Here is a 17,528-nt window from a genome sequence, read left to right as displayed (position 1 = left end):
CCAGCTCATATGAACTTACCAAAGTAATGTAAGCTAAAATATTAAAAACAATCTTCCGTAACAATTAAAAAGCAAATCATAGGCAATGAGCTAATAAAACCTTCCAGAAAAAGAGAAAATATTGGAGAAGAAAACAAATTGGACACTAATCTGGCCATGTATTTGCTAAAAACACAGGCAGAGTAGGAGCCAGATGGATATCCTCAGAGAGAGAGCTCCATAACCTGGGAACTACTGTGGTAAAGGCAATCTCCCTCATTACCACCCTCCATACCTCTAATAGCAACAGGAGATACCAAAGTATCTTCTCCAGTGATCCAAGTGGATGGGTAGCTTTATGTAGGAGGAGGTTGTTCTTTAAATAGCCTGGTTCTTGGATATATAGGGTTCAAAAACTTATGAGTAGCTTTTTAAATTAGGACTGGAAATTGATTAGAAGCTCTAGATGTAAACTAGGACATGCATAATCAAGGGCAGACATGCATTCTCCAGGAATATGTACAGTTGGCCTAATCTATACAAACACACTCCTGGCCATGGCTGCCTAGCCTTTCAAGGGCAAAGCTGCCTCTAAAACAGGACGGTCCAACTCCATTTCTTTGGGCCTGGGAGTACATTTGGAAATCTAAAACTGTCGTTGGCACCACAAAATTCTCATTTCACAAGACATTCTGGTGATGCTCAGAGCCCTTCCCAATAAAAGCACCTGGACACCCCTCCAAAAATACAATACAGAGACCAAAAAGCAATCACCATCTCCTACATCAACCAAAAAAAGGGCCAAAAACTATGTTAAGAACATTAGCAAATTGAGAGGGACAAGGGTCCTTGGTGGATGCCAATGAGGTGCTGTAGTGTCCATGGATACAATATTGGGAACCCAAAGCCTAAGGCATAATAGTCTCTCAATTTTTAAGAGCACGCAGTAAATAGTCAGAAACAAGGACTTCTGTACACTTGGAATGACAGTGGATAGTTAAAAGATAGCCAGGAGGGGGAAACATGATTATAAATGGACTTCTGCAACAGCTTTTAAGGCAAGTGTTCTCAGTCTGAATTGTTTACTAATCTTCTAAAGCCATAACTGAACAGATGGAAGTCAAACTGTTTTTTGTTTTGACTTTCATCATATCTATATTGATGCTTTCCTTGGTACATATGAAATGTTGTTGCTTTAATTCAAAATCTGGTGTTAATGTTGAAAATTTATCACACTTTTTTGTTGATTTCTTAGGTTGCTAATGCAATAAAAGCTTCATTGCCTCAGGGTGCCATAAAATCTAATAAAGAAGGTACAAAATGTATTCAGGTTGAAATTACACCTACTGCATCTAGAATATCAAGAAATGCAGTGACCAGCATGTCTATTCGGGGCCATAGATGGAAAAGGCATGGTAAGAAATGCAGTTAATGAAACTACAATTTATTAACTAAATTCTAGAAGTCAAGGCTTCCAGAATGTCATTAAATTGGCTGATGAATTAATTGTGTTATTTAATTTCTTTTATATAAAGAGATACTATGACTTCCTCTATCAGTACTCTGATGCATAAATAACTCCATGCTTATTCAGTTTACCATTCATTATTCCAAAATTTTAATATGTACACTGCAAAATTAGTGTGGGTGTGCCCCTCAGCTGCCTCTATCCAGAATTTGATCGTAACTGGAATTTTCATCTCAAGTTGAAAGCTTCTGTATATAATTTCGTTAAGCGGCAAAATAATAGATTGAATTCCCAAGAGTAAATTAAACTGTGTAAATTAAGATAACTAGAACTTCATTATTTCAAACAGTGAAGTTTATCAAATCAGTGATTTTTATTATAGTTATTTAGCTCTTAAGTGTCCATGTAGGTTTTGTGTTAAGAATATGTTGCAAAGCAGTAGCATCCCCATGTACAAGGCCTTCTGCTTTCATTTGTTTATGGGATAGTTACTATGAAATTATTTAATCACAACTTTTGATCATTAGAATGGATCTTGAATGTACCCTTCTCCCCAGTTGGGTGATCTGAGGCTTATTTCATCCTGCAGAAAACAACACATTCTATTGAGAGAGAGCAATTAGGCATACTTTGTATAAAACAAGACAACATCTATAATCTACAACATATTGAGGGGCAGTATCAAGTTTTACTGGGATTTATCACTCACATAATGGATTTATATCCATTATGGATCAAAAAGTAGATTGATAAGCTTATCCTACCACTTCAACAACCTTTGGACTGGGAACCTTATTCCAATTTTATCTACGGATATAAAGTCACTGGAGAACCTATTAATAGTCCCAGTGATGTTTTCTGACTATCTTGGAGATTAGTAGAGTATTTCACTTTAGTCCTATGGTTTAAAGCTCAATTTGTACAGGTTAGTGGTATCTGTTGTGATGAATCTGATCATACAGAGATGTTGCTGTCTTCTAAATGAACTGCAGCAGAATGCTTTTTTAAAAAAGCAAAACAAAAACCCTACTACTAAGAAGTACATTTGATTACTGATTTGGCTAGCTGCTGCTTCTGTTTTGTCTACTCCTTGTTAAGAAACTGTTAAGAAAGATTTGGAGTGTTGCCCAAATTTCACTTATTTATTTGTTTAAGGCATTTCTATGCTCTTTAAACCTTAGCATTCCTAAATTCAGTAACTTGTAGAATAATGGTCCAAGGACACATAGCACTGCTTCCTTCTAACTAATACAATTTTGTATCTTTTTATGAAACTAAATATATTGATAGTCCAGAAAAGTTAATACCTTGCACTTTTTAGAAACCAAACCATTCTTTAATATTGCCTTCCTGCAGGAGTCATACTTGATGATACAGGTGCTGAAGTTCACGAGTCAATGGTTAGGACAAGTGTTTGCTGCAGCAGATAACAGTAAGGAAAGAGGCTTGATAGTATTAGTAAAGCAACTGACTCCAATAAAGATGAACAGTTACTTTGTTAAGAAGAACAATTATTTGCCAGGTATGCAAGTGTTGCTGCAGACTCCTAAGAGTTAGTAAATTGCGAGCTTTCAATTCAGGAAGGTGATGTCATGATATTGTGTAAAATGGGGGGAAAGTTCTTTGTCTCCTGGAAGAGAACTTTTATAACTTAACTGTGTTTAAAAATAATCTAGAAGAAAAGATTGGGGGTTTCCAGGCATTGACCTTCTTACCACAAAGGAAAACAGTGTTTTGCCTCAAAGCTTTGATTCAGAGTAGAAACGAGGCATTTCCCTGTTCCACTGCAGTCATCTCCAATTAACTACCTCCTTTGCTACTTTGTGTCATTAACCAGTGTGCATGTAGGTGGCATCACTAATCCTGCTACACCAACCTATTGCAATTGCCTAGAAGAACATAAACCCTACTGCTGCAACCTGACCACTTCACACAGGTGTGGGGCAACATGATTTAGCAAAACATGTACTGTGGGCATTAAAACAGGAACTCCCATATTATCAGAAGTCCAGATCAATGTCATAAACTCTCTATATGGAAAGCATGCCGCTAAGTGGGAGATATTTTCAGTGTTAGTAGAGGCATGGAATTTAGTTCCATGTGTTTCTGTAGAGAACACTTCAGATAGTTTTTAACTCAAAGATGGTAAACTTAGTTGGTCATTCATCAGGTTGCAATTTTAGAATGTGAAAGATTTGGACTTGGATTCTTCTCTCTCTGTGTGTGTATATTTTACAACAATAGCATTATTCTCATTTCCTATTAAGTTAATTTGCATAAAAAAGTACAGCTCTAGTGAGTTCTTAATTTCTTGAGCCTGAGCTTGGGAAGCTATGCTCCATACTTAGTAAAGGTAAAGGTACCCCTCACCGTTAGGTCCAGGCGCGGACGACTCTGGGGTTGCGTGCTCATCTCGTTCTATAGGCCGAGGGAGCTGGTGTTTGTCCACAGACAGCTTCTGGGTCATGTGGCCAGCATGACTAAGCCACTTCTGGCGAACCAGAGCAGCGCACGGAAATGCCGTTTACCTTTCCGCCAGAGCGGTACCTATTTATTTACTTGCACTTGACGTGCTTTTGAACTGCTAGGTAGGCAGGAGCTGGGACCGAGCAACGGGAGCTCACCCCATCGCGGGGATTCAAACTGCTGACCTTCCAATCGGCAAGCCCTAGGCTCTGTGGTTTAGACCACAGCGCCACCCGCGTCCATACTTAGTAGCTTGAGATAAATCAAATCATATATTGGCGAGAGCAACATAGAACATGAATGCTTAGAAAATCTTGTCATTCCCGTAAACGATGGTATAATGACACAAAGTGTATATGTGGATGCCAAAAAGGTGTTTAACTTTTAGCCAAGCCAATTTTATTGCTGAATTGGCATGCTTTGGAGATCTCAAGTTCTGTATAAGAATGAAGAACTGGGACTTGGAACAAAATATTGGGGGTATATTCCCCAGCCCTAAAAGAACAGCAAGCAGCCTGAAACAGGAGCCTAGTAGTCCTGTTCAGTCCTTGCAGGAGTGGGGCAAAGGAAAAGGACTCCTTTTTGTATTCTTTGCTTCTTTTTCCTCCTTCCCACACCTTTCCCTGCTCTGTTGAGAAGGGGCTTCTAGCCTGCAACCTGAGCATTCTAGAGATATATGGCAAGGATTTCTGATGAGCAACAAAATGTATTGTTTTTCCTAAAACATCCCTATGTAGTACCATGGAGGCAGAGTTTTTAAAAATCTTTGAGTTCATATTTCCCCAAACTAATCCCACTTCACTGTGAGCTGTTAGGGGTTTGAGCAGGATGGTGTCCTCTCGTTCCTTACCTTCCATGTTCCACACAATCTGCCAGACATCTGGTTCCTTTTATACCCCCCTTTCTCCCCATGTAAGCTCAATTGTCCTCAACATTTTGGGGAGTTCTGAATCTCCAGTGGTGTGCATTTGGGTTACTCTTGGAGTTTTACAATTTTTCATTTATTTTAATATAGGATTCTCCTAGTATATAGAAACCATACATTTATTTTTGATTGCCCTGTTTCGCTTTGAAACTGATAGGCACTTGATTCCCTGCATTTGCTATAAAATGGAATGATTATAATTTTTATTTTTAATCAATTGACCTCAAAACTACTTGGCTCCCAGCTCTTCCAATATTTTCAATCCTCTGTCTTCCTAAAAACACTTGCTGACTTGTAATAGTATTATCTAAGCCAGAAATCATCTGTACAACTCTAACATAAAAATACAGTGTCTTTCTTTTATATTTATTGTTCTAACTGCTTGATTTTAGAAAAGGAAAAATATATTCTGAGACTGTAAATACATTATGGGTGATTTGGAGAGTAGACTCATTGAAATAATGGACTTCACTGGGTCTACTCTGAGTATGACTTAGTGCCATAGGGTGATAGCCAGCTATTTTAATCTCTGAAGTTAAGATTCCAGTTAATCAGAGTCAAAATGCTGTAGAAGGACAAAATGTAATTCTGTGTTTCTTTTCTTTAGTGTGCCAGTTCAGCTTTTTAAATGTGTTATTAAAGTAAAAAACCCCTATGAATTACTGAATACTGTGACTAATGTTGCAAAGATGTGTTAAGCCTCTGTTTTTCTATATGGTTTTCAGGGTGCTTAACTTGTAAAAATGCAGTTGATGATGCAGCTCTTTCCAGTGCTGCCCATCTCCCTTCCATTGATTGAACTTTCAAAATCTGATTGGACAGTGTCTATGTATTTTTGTAGTCTGTTCATTTTCCATTTAGACTGAGCATTCCATTTTGTTGCAAAGCTCATGACCTCCTTATGACCTTTAGATATTCAGGCCCTGTTTTGTTCCAAATTTGGTTGGATCTATTGCCCTCATTTTTTTTCCTTTTAATGAAGCTGATTCTATTAGTCACGTTGGCCCCTAATAATCATTCAACACTTTTAAAAAACTCTTTAGCTTTTGTCTGTCCAACAACCAGCAGAACCTCTTAGTTATTTTAAGTTGCTCAGCAACACAAAGGGCCAGTAAGTTTTGCATGCTAATATAGTAAAGTTCAACATTTCAGTTGCACTACAAGTGTACTATGGTGCTGGTATTTGTTACTGCTTTCCCCTTAGAAGTGATGTAAATGGCAACAGAAAACTTCCAAAATGTGTGATAGAAGTTGTGCAGATCAAGTGTTAAATGTGCATAAGGAAGCCTTCATAGATTAAGGCAATCATGACAGCAGTGCATCTAACTGTTTCTTCCTCAGTTTAATACCATATTCTTCCTATAACAAATCAAGGTTGGCAGCGTGAAGATCCACAACACAAAGGACTTGTAATATTTGGCTGAAATATCACTTATTGGCAATTTTTAGGATTCATTTTTTACTGATGTTTTATAGTTTTCTTTGTAACATTATTTATCGTTTCGTTAAGCTGCCATGAGTGTTTCATAATAAAGGTGTGATACAAATGTTAGAAATTATTTTACTAACATTGGGGAAGATTCACAGCCTTTTTATGATCTTTTATACAGTCTGAATGCTCATGTACCTACCCAAAGAAACAGGGCTCAAATAGGGATCAGTCCACAACGGGATGGGCCATATGTTGAAGCCCAGAGGGAGACAAAGGGGAGATGTCACATTTGCCTGGCTTCAGAAAGGTTCAAAATATTTTCTGTAAAAACATTTAGCATAGTGAATCTCCATATGTAGGATAAATGTCAATTTTATGTAATGTAAAATTAATACAGAAATAATGTTGATTACAATACAACTTTGTCAGTCAGATAATTTCCAATATATTACGGTGAAACCTACAAGGAAATTACTTTATTATGCTGTTTCTGGATTTATTATAGTTTACTTTTACATGATAACTTTAGAGTGAATGTATTTATTTACATATTTACTACAGTAGCAGCAGCTGACAGGTAAGACATGGGCTATAAATGAAATGTCTAGAGTTTCATTTTTAAATGTTCTAGTGGCAGCAGAATCACTTTACTCTCAGAAATAATGTATGCCCTTCCTACTAATATTGCTAAATAATAGGACAGTAAGCAAAACATCTGACTTCACAACATTCAGCCTTCTAGTTTTGTCAGATTTGTCTTTTTCGTCTTTTTTTTTCTTTTGTCTCCATGTTTTTGTTTCAGCCATTTTTTTTGTTTTGTCTTATCCATTTTTTAATTCTAGAACAACCAGATAATGCTAATGACACTACTGAATCGGGCAACTTTGTCATACCCGAGATTAGTGTTACAAATGTGACTGGAGAGAGAACCGGGAATGGGGAAAAAAGCAGAGCACCAACAGAGAATGATGCTCAGCATATACAGGGTGTGCAGGAAGCACCTACAGATCCTAGAGTTGACAGCAAAGGCATGCCAGAGATCAGGAGGCAAAAATCTGTAAGAAAAATTATGGAGGATGGAATAAGCTCACCTGGCAGAGTGCAGTTTTAGCAGAGCACTTTGTAGCTACACTCAGAAGGTATCGATTGAAAGGGTCACTGCTGCATGTTTGGAAGATTACAGTATACAATAAATATATTTGCATGTTACCTTGAATAAAACACAATTGCATGCTTTGCACATAGAACGGATCTTTGTGCTGAATACATTGTTAGCATGCTGGTAGTTCTTAAGTTTTAGCTTGGGAAACCACACTGAGAGACTTCAAATTGGCGGGCAATTGAGTTATTTTTAGATCAGTACTAATCTTTTAGCTATACAAAGTCACTTAAGGAAAAATTTCTTCGAAATGTACATAAACCATGTCAGTTCATCCTATTTTTTATTTTTATCATTTTAAATCTTTGCAGCCATGAGAGCTAATACTCCAGTGTGTAAGGTTTCTAGACTTCTCATTAAAACAACTTTGTACTGCAGAATGTGACCTTTCAGTCCTTGAAATATAAGCACTGTTGGGTTTGCTAAAATTTGAGAACCTGCAGGTGATGCCGTATTGGCTTTTATGGTGCCCTGATTATCTAGCGCCATGATTAATTCGCTATGCAGATAGTATGTAGATGCCTTTGCACATATTTGGAATAAATCTATTTCTACCTTTCTGTAATATATCTAACATCTTTCTAATCTTTTGCATGAATAATGAGTGCTTTTTAAAATTGCTACAAAATGAGATTATAAGCATGCTTCTAATAAATTTACTTTACTATTCTGATATAAATTCTACTGTACACTTTTTGTCAATTTGAGATAATTGGTAAGTTTTCTATCTTCTCCTTAATCTTTTGCTTTGTGCTAAGAAATGCCAAAATCTTAACAGTACTGGATGCAATCACTTGCAAAATGTGGTTGAGTAAATTCATATGTTAATTGTCATCTTTTTCTATGCAGGTAGTGAACTAGGCATTCCAGAAGAAGAACTGATTGAAGTGTCTGAAGTTGATGAGGGTTTTTACTCTAGGGCTCCTTCTACCACAAATCATTCTGCTTTCAGCAGCAACACCAGTAACAAGACTCAGCTAAGCAAGAGTCAGAGAAGGTCTGGAGGAAGCAAGGTTGGAGGAAAAGAAAAAGAAACTGTTGGTGAAGCCTACAAAGATCATCTGTCTCGTAAACAAAACCAGCGAGCAATGAGTGAGAATTTAGAGCTTCTGTCTTTAAAGAGACTGACCCTGACTAGCAGCCAATCTCTGCCTAAGCCAGGCAGTCATAGTTTGGCTAGAACTAGCACTACTCTTTTTAGCAAATCCTTTGAGCAGGTCAGTGGTGGTGTAGTCCCAAATAATCACCACAGTGGCACAGAAGCAAACAGATTTTCAGTCTGTAGTCTGCAAGAGGAGAATCTGATTTTTGGAGCCGACAGAATAGAACTTCCTATTTCAAGCAAACAGCCAAATCAGCAACGACCACCTACCATCAGCATAACTTTGTCAGCAGACTAAGGAGCACCTGACTAATTTGTCAGTATAAAAGAGATTCAGTTGCTAGTACTATAGCCCTGGTGCCCTTTTAAAAAAAAATCTTTTGAGATATCTTTAAAGATTTTCTTGTTGAAAATAATGTCTAAATTGCAAGTTTTAAGGATTGCAGTGTTTAAAAAGAATAGGGTAGACAATTCTAAGTATTTTATAATAATGATGTCACAGTCTTTGAGATTCTTAATTTGAGGATTGACATTTGTAATGGTACTACAATAAAGTTTGTACTGAAAATCTAATACATGATGAACCTGTACCAGGGAAATTTTAAAAATATGGGTTGTGCTGCTTGTGCAAGCTTCAGTTACATGTTTTTGGTGAACAATGGGTTGCAATCCAGAATATATGTGCCATTTTACTACAAGAGGATGCTACTTTTTTATATTCATCAAAGCAATTTTAGGAGTCCACTCAATGCAGTAGCTTGTAATGGGAAAAAATATTTGGAAATAAATCAGAATTCTGGATAGAGGTCATTGTGTTAAGTTTGAAACATTGAAATCTCTGTTTTCTGGTTTCTGAAGTCACCTGCAACAAACATTTTTCAAAATATAGTGTGTATCTCTGATCCATAGAGGCGGAAATGAAGCTTTGTATCCTTTTAGGCACACTAGCCCTATTCTTGTATTTAAAACACAGGCAAAGATCCAAGATTTGTGCTGAGCTGCCCTCTGGTGTGTTTGACCCAGCTGCTATTCACCTGTTGAATGCCACATATGTATGCGGACTTAAATACATGGAGCTCAATTCTTGTATTGTCCTATCTGTACACCTTGATTGTGGTGGTACACAGATCAGTATATTGTGCATGTACATCTCTACGTAAGCTTGAAATGCAGTGCACAAGCAAGCATGAAGCAGGATGGTGTGACCCTAATTCTTCCCATTTCATGTCCATTTCAAACATCAGCACAGGGCAGCTTTTTTTCCAGGGCAGCTTTTTTACATGACAGGTGAATTCATAAAGCGACATACTTTCCTTCCCTATTCAGAGCCTGCAAATCAACACAAGAAACATTGGTTTCCGATTTCTACTGAGTTGTTAGGTTTGAACAAAATCATGCATCTTGAAGGTTTCAGAAGCTTTAATATTTCAATTAAACTAAAGTATGGAAGTAGATTAGCTGTTTATATCGTCACTCATTTCTTGCATTAAGCCAGTCTTATGAGTTGCATCTCATTAAAATGGTGAGCCTTATTTATATGGGTAGTGGGCTGTGTTGGAACAGATGTACCCATTAAATATTTTGGAAGAGCAAATTAAGATTTGTTTCTGTTTACCTGAAAGTATAAAACGACAAACCTGATATTGGTACAATGATTTTTTTAAATGATCTTGTTACAGACTTCAAGGCCATTTCCATGGGCTTCTGTGAAAGGTGTTTCTGTTCATGGGGGTATGTTGTGAAGCCTCCCACTTCTGCACTCCCCCAAAAACTAGATTCAAACAGACTTTTTGGAGATTGTTGGTTGGATGTGAGAGTGGGGAGAAGGGAGGAATCAATGGCACACCAGAGTGTAAGCTGGAGTGCCTTGTGTTTGTTTATGGAATCTGGCTCCAAGGTGTAATCTCCAAGTGTAACAATAGCTGTACCTATGTGTCCTCCCATCCTCTCTAGTTAGTATTAAATTTCAGCTAAAGTACATTTCAACTCAGAACTGCATAATAGTATATAATTTGGTTCTCTTGTGCTTCATTAGCTTTATGCTTTAAGTCACAAGCAGCTGAAAACCTTGTGAACATAAGGGCTGGATATAAAGTAAGAATATTAGTTAGATCAAACTTAAGTAAGTTCCATTGATTTCAACGGGTATCGTCAGAAACTGTACCATCAATTCAAAGGGATTGTCTTCTCTTAATTTCTAGAAATCTAAATTCTCTAACCAAAATTAGCAGCTTTTATCTGACTGAACTAGACAGTTTCAAAAAAATCTTTTCCCCCCTCAACAGAATGAAATTTAAAAACTCGTGGGCCTATATTTTGTTTAATCATTGATTTACTTATTATAACAGTATTATTTTTTTTAAATGATATTTATTAAGAAATTTGGAGTTACAAAAAGGAAACAAAAACAAAACAAAACAAAACAAAACAATACAGGAAAAACAAGCCACCATCAAGCAATACAGATTAATAAAAATCAGAATCAAAAAATAACACATCACGATCAAAAGACAAAAATGTGCCACAAACATTTTAAAACAAATCCAATGTTCTCAAATCCTTAATTATCATTACCTTCTTTCTTTGACCTCCTCACCCCTCCCTTTTTTTGTATCCTAGTTATTAATTATCGCAGCAAATCCTTTCCATATTTCATAATATTCTGTCATTACATTACCTTAATCTATTATAATCTTATCTTACTATTAAAAAACACCTTAAAATTTAAAACTCAAATCTTATTTATACCAATTTCTCATATCCATAATATTCTTACATACTTCTTTAAACATTTTTGCTAAAGCCAAATAATTTCATTCCAACATTTTTCTAACATTCATCAATTCTATTAAAACAATCCTGATAATTTTGTGTTTTTTTCCCAATCTTCATCCAGCGTCTCCTTCTCCTGGTCCCGGGTTTGTCAGTCCTTTCTATCTCATCAATCTAGCGCATTAACCTGGTAATCTTATGTCCGAGGCCCTTAAGTCCCTTCCATGTCCCTTCCGCGGCTCTTCTTCATATTTATACCTGTACTTTACTTTGTCTCCTGCTCCTTTCACTCGTGGGAACTCCAACTTAACAATGTTTTTGACCCTTCTCGACAAATCAGCCCCTTTTCCATAGTCCACACTGAACCCCATGTGGTATTTAAAAACATATTTCAAAGTCCCTCCAAAATTAAGAGCCCCCACAACCCTAAACATTTCACGACTCATTGCCAGACTTGAAAAGTCCAAACATCTCTGCATAGGGGGGTCTATCCAACCCCCCATTTCCAAACCAAACCAAACTTTATCTTTCCAAATCTGGCTTTTTCCAAGTTCATTTGTCAAATCCAAGAACTCATGTTCCTGCTGGGCCACAACTCCCTCCATCTCTGGCGCCCAAGGTTCAGCAACATCCTCGCTCATCTGTTCTGTCAGAGCACACTCCTGATTTGAATCCTGGGTGGGCTCTATATAATTTCCCACTACCTGTCCAAAGTTTCTGATCGCATCAGTCATCAAGTCCGTCTTCTCATGTAGCTGTTCCAGTAGGGCACTTATTTTACAGAAAGCACACAGCAGAGCTTCTGAATACATTATTCTGCAAGGTCAGAAGGCTATTCCCACGTTCGTAATCTGTAGCAGCTGCAAGCTCCCCGATTCAGAATTTGAAACTGTTTCACAGGCTCCCTCTAGGGGAAGAACTTCTTTTTGTTCTTTTCTTTTAGAGGCAGATCTGACAACAAAGTTTCCTTTTTCAGATATTTTGTCAATATTTGTTCCTTTAAAATGCGAAAAGGAACAGTGGAACCACTATGTTTCTCTTCTTTTAGCTATCTGTCAAAAGCGTTTGTCTCTGGTCAATGAGCTTCCCAAAGGACATCAGTCCTGATACCCCGCTCCAGGATCAAGACGGTGGAAAGTTACTTTACTTTACACTCTCTTCTGCAGGTTTAAACAGTCCGGAAAAAATCCCCCCTCTTCTCCTGCTTCCAAAGGGGGTTCAACAATTTTAAATGATGGAAGTTAATCCTTACAAGCGATTTTCTGAACTCTAGTTTGCCATGTCTTTGCTTTGATCTGTCTACAAAAAAGGGGAAGGCTGACTTCCTGTTTAGACCTTCCCGTTTCAGTGCCAAATTAAAATAAATTTTTAAGTCCAATTTTCCTTTCTACTCACAAATCATTATTTAGAGTCCAATTGTCCGAGCTTTAAATACTCACGGGTGATTATTTTAAAAGCCAAATTGTCCCAGGAAAAAGGCAGCGCTCTCCGGCAACGGCTGTGCAGCTTCGCTCCACGGAAGAAGCAGTTGACTCTCAGCACCGCGCCACTTCCCCCTCTTCGCTCCGGAGCCCGTTAGTGGGTTCCTTTGCGGGTTGGGGGGGCGCTAAAGGTGCCCGCCGAGTCCCATGGTCACAGGCTTCATCTGCCTGTGATTTTTGAAAGGGTCCCCGCTTCGCCGTAGCAGGAAAGACCCGTTTCCCATGGAGCTGGTCCCTCCAGATCAGAGGGAGTCCGCCATTACCGATGGCGCCACCCCAGAAGTCCTAACAGTATTATACTTGACCTTTTACAAGCAAAGCATCTACAGTTTTCACCATATTTTACTGGCTTTTAATATTTGATCTAGTATAGGCAGAAGAGAATAACTTTTATACAGGAATATATAGCCATTGTAAATTAAAGTGAGCTAAACCCAACTCCGCAGTTGGCAGAGAAAACTACACTCTTTCATCTTCTCACATAAAAAACCAAGAATAAGCCCCAAATACCTGCACCTCCCCACCTCAGAAGGAGGATGGGGAATCCCCAACATAGAAGCATATTACATTGCCAACCAAATACGCCATATAATCCCATACATACTAGAAGATGAGACAAAACAATGGGTACACCTAGAGAGGGACACAATTGAAAATACCTGCACCACAACATACCCACTCCTCCCAAACAAACTAAAGAAAATTCCCACAACACTTAACAGGTACACACAGACCATGCTCAAAGCATGGAAAACACAAATAGGCAAACTATCCCCAACCCCATCCCCACTAATCCCCCTGGCGTACCACCCATTATTCCACCATGCAGCACAAAACCTCCAGATAAAAACCTGGCGAACCAAAGGCTTATATCGCCTAATAGACTTTTATAAAAATAACAAACCCTTGTCAACACAAGAAATACAAGACAAACTAGAAGACACCCAAATGCCCTGGTTAACACAACACCAACTACATGCCCTCTTAAACAACCCAACAGTAAAATCAGCAGCAACTAGACCCCTGACAACCTTTGAAAACCTCCTCCTAACAACAAAGGGAAACGGTAAAGGGGCGGTATCCGCAATATACAAAATACTACTCCAAAACCCCGCAAATCCCCTAGACGCAATCAAAAAACAATGGGAGAATGACATAGGCTATGAGATTAACCCCACTCAATGGACCAGAATGTGGTCTAAACCCCCCTTTAAATCCATATCAACGAAAAGAAAAGAACTCACACTGAAACTCACCTACAGGTGGTACCTAACACCAAGGAAACTAGCGCTAATACACCCAGGAACCTCACCAAAATGCTGGAGAGGGTGCACCTCCACAGGCACATACCTCCACATGTGGTGGGAGTGTCCCAAAATCCAACTATTCTGGACAATAGCCATACAAGAAATATGTAAAATAACTAAACAAGTATTAGACGTCACCCCAGAATTGGCCCTACTAAACATCTTCCAAGACAACAATGCCCATTTACACCACAAAGAACTCATAACCCACCTACTTTCAGCAGCCAGAAACACCATAACCAGACACTGGAGAGACCTGTCAGGAGTAAGCATGGACCAATGGTACCAAATAGTATGGGAAACAGCCCTACTAGAAAAATTAACTAATAAACTGAAACTGACACGGGGACAAACAGAAGAAGACACCTTCACCCCGGTATGGCTCCCCTTTATCACATACACAGCCCAACAGGACAACGACAATAATCCACCAACAGCATACAAATCAATATGGCTAACCTGATCCAAAACACCCACCCACCTCACTCACACACGAAAACAAAGATCACCACAGCCAATCACAAACAAACAATCACACCCTAGGCCAACCCCAACCTCTCTCACCACCAAAGGAACACAAGTGAACAACACAAGCACGCTGACACCAAACTCTACATACATTAAGCATAACAGAAACACCGCTACCCGACCCCACCCCCATCCATCTCCCCTCCCTCCACCCCCTTTCCTTTTTTTTTCTTTTTTCTTTTCTTCTCTCCCTAATGCCTCATCAAATGAAACAGATTTGTAAAATTGTTACATGGAAGAAAAAAAAAATACGAGGCATTACACTTACACTGTAAAACAAGAAAACCCTTAATAAAATATTTAAAAAAAAAAAAAAAAGTGAGCTAAACTTCTTTCTATGACTATTTAAAATGCCATGATACAATATTACGTTTTTAAAAAAAGTTTACAGTGATGTAGTTTTGGAATAGTAGTTGATACTTTTGTTTTAATGAAAATGTTGGGGGTTTTTTTGCACATTTAAGTAATCTTGTTCTAGAATTACTTACTTACTTATTCAAACCTTTATTAGGCATTATACAAATAAAACGATAAAAGAGAAAGTAACATATAAAATCCTTGAGATATATACAGAAAGGCAGCAGTTGGCTACATACATATATATATATATACATATAAAATCAGTGGTTTTCCTTGCTAACCCGCTCCTTGGAGGGCTACTACCAAAAACTCGGCTACCCCCGCCGTTACCCTTTGGTCAACGTCGGATAGGCAGAATCCCACACATTCACCTTGTTGGGGCTCCAGACCACCCAAAAGAGGGGACAGCACGCGTTGACGGAGCGTACTGTACAATGGGCACTGAAAGAGAATGTGCTCTACCGTGTCCGGGACATTCATAAAACATCTGCAGAATCTCTTGTTTCTGGGGATGTTTTGATATCTTCCCCTGACAAATGCTGAGGGAAAAACATTCAAACGGGCCAGCATAAAGGCCCTACGTTGGGCTGGAATTATTAATTTGGTGACGTAATTGGCTCTGCTATCTAAGATATTTAAATCATAGAATATGGGCGAACAAATTTTGTTTACAGCTGCCATAATATTTTGCCTCTCGACATCCTTTAGTCTAGTTAGGATATTATGGAAAATGTATTGCTCATTAGAATTGTACAGGGGCTCCAGCTCGATGCCTAAAGATTCAATCTTTTTTTCGAGGTACTGATACCATCTTGATTTGTAGGAGTCTTTGAGCAAATCAGCGAGCAGACTTGATGGAGGGCAGCGAAAATGGCAGCGTAACCAGTACTTTATTGAGGTGGACCAGGCCCAATATTCCATTGTGTGTATGCCTATTTCTGCACACATTGTTTCATATTTGATCACAGTTGGGAGTCCAAGAATACGTCTCAGAAAGCTGGAGTGAATCTTTTTTAGATCACTATTATATGCTTGGACCCATAGCGGGATTCCATAGAATATCTGGGATTGCACTTTTGTTTGGAATATCTGATTGGCCGCAGGAATAAATTGATTGCCTTTCTGATAATAAAAACGGGCAACAGCTGATGAGGTGCACTTTGCCTGTTTTATGGCATTTGTGCGATGATTTGCCCACCCTAAATTGCTCTGGAATAAGATTCCCAGATACCTATAGATTTTCACTTGTTGGATTTCCTGCCCTCTTATTTTCCATTTCTCTAATTTCCAACCATTCGAGAAGACCAAAATTTTTGTCTTCTCATAATTTATAGAGAGCTTGTTACATTCGCAGTAAAGGATCAGAGAAGATATAAGACGTTTCAGACCCAAGCTCGTTAATGATAGTAGAACAGCATCGTCTGCGTATAATAACAGAGAAACTGGTTTCTGATTAAGTTTAGGGGCATGTGATTCTATTTTTTGAAGGTGATCTGGCAAGTCTGATAAAAATAAATTAAATAGGAAGGGGGCAAGAATACACCCTTGTTTTACCCCTTTCGAGTTTGGGATGTCTGGTGAGAGGTGACCTTTGGTGTTAAGTTTGACTTGACAGATATTGGAAGAGTATAAATTTTTTATTAGGATCAATAAGCGCTGATCAATTTTTAATTCTGTGAGTTTCCTCCACAGCTTTGGGCGGTCAATTGAATCAAATGCACCACGAAAATCTACAAAAGCAGCATATATCTTAGATTGCCTTTGAGATCTGTATTTTTCAACCAAGTGCATAAGTATAAGGCAGTGGTCTAATGTAGAGCAACCTTTGGAGAAACCTATTTGTTCTTTCCCTGGTAAATTTAGATTTTTCATCCAGGTAAGGAGTTTAGATAAAAGGTGCTTAGCGTAGATTTTCCCTATCACTGATAATAGGCTTATCGGTCTATAATTCCTTGGTTCTTTTGGGTCGCCATTTTTAAAGATTGGGATAATTATTGATCTTAACCATATCTCAGGTATGATCCCATATTTATCTATGAGAGTAAACAATTGAGCTAAGGGTTCTGCCCACCAATCTATATAGGTCTTGAATAATTCTATTGGTAGACCGTCTGGCCCAGGAGATTTCCCCGATTTGAAATTTTTAACTATCTCTCTAATTTCCTCTTCTTCTACCCTTGGCCACTCCTGGAGTTTATTGATTTTATTTTTAGTGGTTTCATTTCCTTTAAGCTCACTGTGTAGATTGTTAAATACCGATGTAAAATATTGGGACCATTTGGATTCTGCAATTGGTGGTAGAGTTAGTTGATTTTCGGCTTTCAATCCTCCGTACACTAGGTTCCAGAACGCTTTGTTATTTTTACTCTGAATTGAGTCGAGTAATTGTAGCCATTTTTGGGTTGCATATTTCTGTTTCTTTTCGGCCAGAATGTAATGATATTTTCTTTTTTCATCAAGATAAGAGGGCTCTAGTTTAGTACGATTATTTTTAAATGTTTGGCGCAGTTTTCTTTTTAGCTGGAAACATTCATCGTCAAACCAAGGGC

General features: G+C 38.2%; 1 protein-coding gene across 9 annotated transcripts in view; it reads left to right on the top strand.

Moving 5' to 3' along the window:
• HYCC1 (hyccin PI4KA lipid kinase complex subunit 1) overlaps positions 1 to 9,337 on the top strand; it is a 39,570-nt gene extending 30,233 nt beyond the window's left edge. For 5 of the 9 annotated variants that reach the window (XM_053410439.1, XM_053410437.1, XM_053410435.1 and 2 more), the window contains exons 10-11: positions 1,235 to 1,394; positions 8,279 to 9,337. In XM_053410439.1, the coding sequence (XP_053266414.1) occupies positions 1,235 to 1,394; positions 8,279 to 8,829 (711 nt within the window). In that variant the 3' untranslated portion in view covers positions 8,830 to 9,337. Of the gene's footprint in view, positions 1 to 1,234; positions 1,395 to 2,803; positions 2,970 to 7,112; positions 7,410 to 8,278 lie in introns of those variants that run through there. The other 4 variants (XR_008332994.1, XM_053410441.1, XM_053410443.1 and 1 more) reach the window with 4 other exon arrangements.
• Positions 9,338 to 17,528: the final 8,191 nt, after the last annotated feature.

Source organism: Podarcis raffonei, chromosome 12 (genome assembly GCF_027172205.1).
Source record: "Podarcis raffonei isolate rPodRaf1 chromosome 12, rPodRaf1.pri, whole genome shotgun sequence".
Classification (NCBI taxonomy): Eukaryota; Metazoa; Chordata; class Lepidosauria; order Squamata; family Lacertidae; genus Podarcis; species Podarcis raffonei.
This window is presented reverse-complemented; position numbering and strand designations above follow the sequence as displayed.